Source organism: Limulus polyphemus, unplaced genomic scaffold (genome assembly GCF_000517525.1).
Source record: "Limulus polyphemus unplaced genomic scaffold, Limulus_polyphemus-2.1.2 Scaffold5034, whole genome shotgun sequence".
Taxonomy (NCBI): domain Eukaryota; kingdom Metazoa; phylum Arthropoda; class Merostomata; order Xiphosura; family Limulidae; genus Limulus; species Limulus polyphemus.
In genome coordinates this window covers 64,275-68,876 of record NW_013670644.1, presented here as the reverse complement: position 1 = coordinate 68,876, position 4,602 = coordinate 64,275, and the positions used below count along the sequence as shown (strand labels likewise).

Sequence of the window (4,602 nt, the reverse complement as noted above, 5' to 3'; positions counted from 1 at the left end):
TGCACCATTTCTCTGTTAACTAAAGGTATTTTCTCTCTACTTTACACCAAATAAAGGACTGTTTGCACCATTTCTCTGTTAACTAAAGGTGTTTTCTCTCTACTTTACACCAAATAATAGACTGTTTGCACCATTGCTCTGTTATTACACTCTAATCTTCTTGATTTTTCTCTAGATGTCTGTGAAAACACTCGATGTGGCCCAAATGCCAACTGTATTGGTAGAAACCATCGACCAGAATGTCAATGTTTGCCAGGTTTCCATGGCAATCCTAGTGACTTTTCCCGAGGTTGTGAGCGTAAGTATCAATTTGAATGTTGTGTTATATGTTTTGAGATACAATAAATTGTTATAAATTGAGAATATAAACTGATTTGATGTTTTTTTTTGTTTGAACAATGACTAACTTGATGGTATAAATTTTATCATTAAATATATGACGTTCTGAATCATGAGTAATTTTGAATTGCTTTGCTTCACATTTATTTTACAGCTATTCCCCAAGATAAATGTGGAAGTAATACCGAATGTTTTGGAGAACAAGTTTGTAGATCAACAGATATTGGAATTAGGGATTGTATTGGTAAGTGTAATATAATAATAGTATCGCATGATTTTCGTACTGTTTGTGTTCTTATAAGTGTGTTAATAGTTGTAGACTCTAACTAATGCATTAACTTAAAAATGAGATCTTGCATTTTGGTTATTTTGTCATTCATTTTTTTCTGTTAGATTTTTTCCAAATATATTCTTTCAAGATTAGTGAGAATAAAAAATAAAGTGTGTTACTGATGTCTTCTTGTTTAAATACTTGTGTAACTCCCAATTTTATTCTTTCAAGATAAGTAGGAATAAAATATTAAAGTGTGTTACTGATGTCTTCTTTAAATACTTGTGTAACTCCCAATTTTATTCTTTCAAGATAAGTAGGAATAAAATATTAAAGTGTGTTACTGATGTCTTCTTGTTTAAATACTTGTGTAACTCCCAACTTTATTCTTTCAAGGTAAGTGGGAATAAAATATTAAAGTGTGTTACTGATGACTTCTTGTTTAAATACTTGTGTAACTCCCAATTTTATTCTTTCAAGATAAGTAGGAATAAAATATTAAAGTGTGTTACTGATGTCTTTTTGTTTAAATACTTGTGTAACTCCCAAGTTTATTCTTTCAAGATAAGTAGGAATAAAATATTAAAATGTGTTACTGATGTCTTCTTGTTTAAATATTTGTGTAACTCCCAAGTTTATTCTTTCAAGATTAGTGGGAATAAAATATTAAAGTGTGTTACTGATGTCTTCTTGTTTAAATACTTGTGTAACTCCCAACTTTATTCTTTCAAGATTAGTGGGAATAAAACTTAAAGTGTGTTACTGATGTCTGCTTGTTTAAATACTTGTGTACTCACAACTTTATTTTATCAAGATAAGTAGGAATAAAATATTAAAATGTGCTACTGTTGTATTCTGGTTTAGATGCTTGTGCAACTAAAGAATGTGGACCAAATGCACAGTGTCTTGGTGTTGATCACTCTGCCTTTTGCGAATGTCTGCCTGGATATTCAGGAGACCCAGACAATCCAATCCGTGGATGTCAACGTTAGTATTTCTCAAAACTTACTGCTTTTTGTTATTATGGCATAGAAGTAATAATGATCATAATAAAGAGGGAGCCACCACATATAATTAACAAGTAATGAACAAATTTAAAATTTTTCATTAACAAAACATTATTTTATTATTTAGATATTATAATCTGTTCATTTGTATTAATCAAATCATTTTCTCTTTCAGAATACTTCCATTTTTTTTATACATTTTTCATTGTGTTGCTCAGAGGACAAAATCAGATTTATTAATATGCTACATGTTTTATAATAACTAAACTTCAAGTTGCTGGATATTTTTCTTGGAGTTCTTTAACACGTTCGCGGTGTAGGTGATTTCTCTAATTATGCAATAGGAACGTCAAGCCTCATTGTGAACTCTATTTTGGATACTACTAATTTTATGGCTTTATGTTATGTTTTATGCCAGAATGATTGCATTCACAGCTTTCTCTCGAATGCATCACTGGTGGTGCACGGCGTCCTATCTTTACCCATTTAAGCTTTGGCTGTTATGTATAATTTTAAAATAAAAAGTGATTTAATCGAGTAAATTGGTTTTATTTCAAATTTACCACTGGTGGTGCACGATGTCGTGAATGTGTTAATAAATGCTAATACTGTTGTGTTATATAAATCATTTCTAAAGCAACAGTATGATTTGTCACAGGAGATCGGTGTACCTCGAGTCAGGACTGCCCTAACAGTCAGGTCTGTCTGAGACTTAAGCCTAATGGTATCAAAGATTGCATTGGTAGGTCTTTCCTCAATATTTTAAGTACTAATTCCCTCATAAAACAAATGTAAATATATGTGTGGTTTTTATTTGTGACATGTTGTGTTCTTATTGAATTTTTAAAACTTACAACTGTTTATTTTGTATATGAATCCTGAGTTATGTACGTGATATATTGTATTGATAGAGATCAGTAAAAAATAGAAACAAGGTTCAATTTTACTTTTTTGTTTGTTCTTTGAAGTTGCAGTGCAGGAGTACTATTTATGAAGGTAAAGGAGAGAATAGCTGCTTTTCCCTTCCCTGTATATGTAATATTGCTTGTTTATTTTGGAAATAATGCATACACACACACACACATACATATATATATATATATATATAAGTATACATAAAATGTATAGTTTATAGTTTTGAATGCCCCCTCCCCCAAAGTAAACTGATTTTTAAATTTCATCTTTTAAAAACTCAAGAAGTTTTATGTGCCTAACCTAAACCAAGTCTAACAGTTGCCCCCTTCCCCCCATTGAAATCTAAAATGGTGCCTTTACTGCTGTGCAAAACATAAAATAGACAACTAATAAAACAGATTTTTTATAAAACTATCCAATCTTTTTTTTAAGATGCATGTCAGATGAAACACTGTGGGCCAAACTCTGAGTGTGTCCCTACCCAACATCAAGCATATTGTGAATGCAAACCTGGATTCGAAGGTAGCGGGGATGACTTGCGAACTGGTTGCAAACGTAAGTATTGTTCTGTGGTCTTAGAAAATGATAGTTAAAAGGGAGAGTTTAACGTGATATGTTAATATGTACTGTTAGAAGAAACTCTAATTTTAGTTTCTCATAGTGAATGTTGTTTTTTTTCAGCTCGAGATAAGTGTAAGACAGACAGTGACTGTCTTCAAACTGAAGTTTGTCGTCTTAATAAAAATGGCATCAAAGACTGTTTATGTAAGTTTCATATCATTTAAGAATGTAGTTCTATTTCTGAACTGGACTAATCAAAATATAAATGAATATTGAGGATTACTGAAATTTAATCCAGGTTGTCAGAGAAACCTGTATCACAAAACTTGTTTTAAGTTTCGTAAACGGTAATTTAAAAGTTAAAAAATAATTTTTTTTTCCAAATATGTATTTATTTCTACTAATATTTCAGTGACTTTGAGAAAATTGCAAAATTAACCATGCTTAATAACTATAGATTAAATATAATGCTGTTTTGTTAATGCAACTTAATTTATACTTTATTCATCTTTATTATGATATATTGTGTTGTTGTTTTTTTTTGTATGGGTAAGCCAACCTCTCTGAAGTTAATGATAAAAAGTTTTCTTCATTGTTACTTAACCCCTGGTGTCTCAGCAGCAGGGCTGAGGGTTTGTAACACTAAAAATTGGGTTTACGTACCCATAGTGAGATACAGTTTCTTAATTCTTAGTTTGTGTTCAGCAATCCTTCTGTGACTAATAGTAAAAACAACAGTAATTGTTTGTTTCTGTTAAGGCAACATTTTTTTCAGGTAAATAACTGAAAGATTTTTAAATTTAATTTTATGTTCATCCAACCTCTAAAATCTGAATAAATGTTTTTAGATTGATAATCTGCATTCATCTAGCTTCTGTCTGTTTCTTTAGGTTCAATGCTACACCCAAAGTTATCTGCATTCAAACACCAGATTTTAGCATTATATAACCTGAGCCACTGGCGAGTTTCTTAGGGTACTAACAAAATTATAAATTGGTAATTAACATTATTAGCATTAGTTGTCATTGTTAGAAGTCTGCATAGTTACCTAGTCATTTACTATTACTCAACTTGTCTGGGCACCAGATGAATATATGAATAGTGCCTTCTGACCAGGACTTCTAAGTTTGGATCATGGCTTTGTCAGATGAAAATATTCTTACTCTGTACCATTTCAAAGACAGTAGCCAAAGCATCAATTAATAAGTATTTGGTTGATTTATAATAAGGAAAAATGACCATATAGCCTGCTCAGTAAAACAATTATTGAATTTTGATTGGTCCAACTTTACCTACATCATGACAATGGTTGAACTTTGATTGGTCCAACTTTACTTATGTCATGACAATGGTTGAACTTTGATTGGTCCAACTTTACTTACATCATGACAATGGTTGAACTTTGATTGGTCCAACTTTACTTACATCATGACAATGGTTGAACTTTGATTGGTCCAACTTTACTTACATCATGACAATGGTTGAACTTTGATTGGTCCAACTTTACTT

The 4,602-nt window shown here is 31.1% G+C and overlaps 1 protein-coding gene across 1 annotated transcript in view; it reads left to right on the top strand.

Moving 5' to 3' along the window:
* Positions 1-4,602, top strand: part of LOC111089022 (neurogenic locus notch homolog protein 2-like) — a gene marked incomplete at its 5' end in the record, with an annotated part of 37,398 nt that overhangs the window by 11,361 nt on the left and 21,435 nt on the right. The window contains 6 exons of the mRNA XM_022400641.1: positions 176-298; positions 494-583; positions 1,475-1,597; positions 2,276-2,359; positions 2,965-3,087; positions 3,214-3,297. Coding sequence (XP_022256349.1) covers positions 176-298; positions 494-583; positions 1,475-1,597; positions 2,276-2,359; positions 2,965-3,087; positions 3,214-3,297 — 627 coding nt within the window. The remainder of the gene's footprint in view (positions 1-175; positions 299-493; positions 584-1,474; positions 1,598-2,275; positions 2,360-2,964; positions 3,088-3,213; positions 3,298-4,602) is intronic.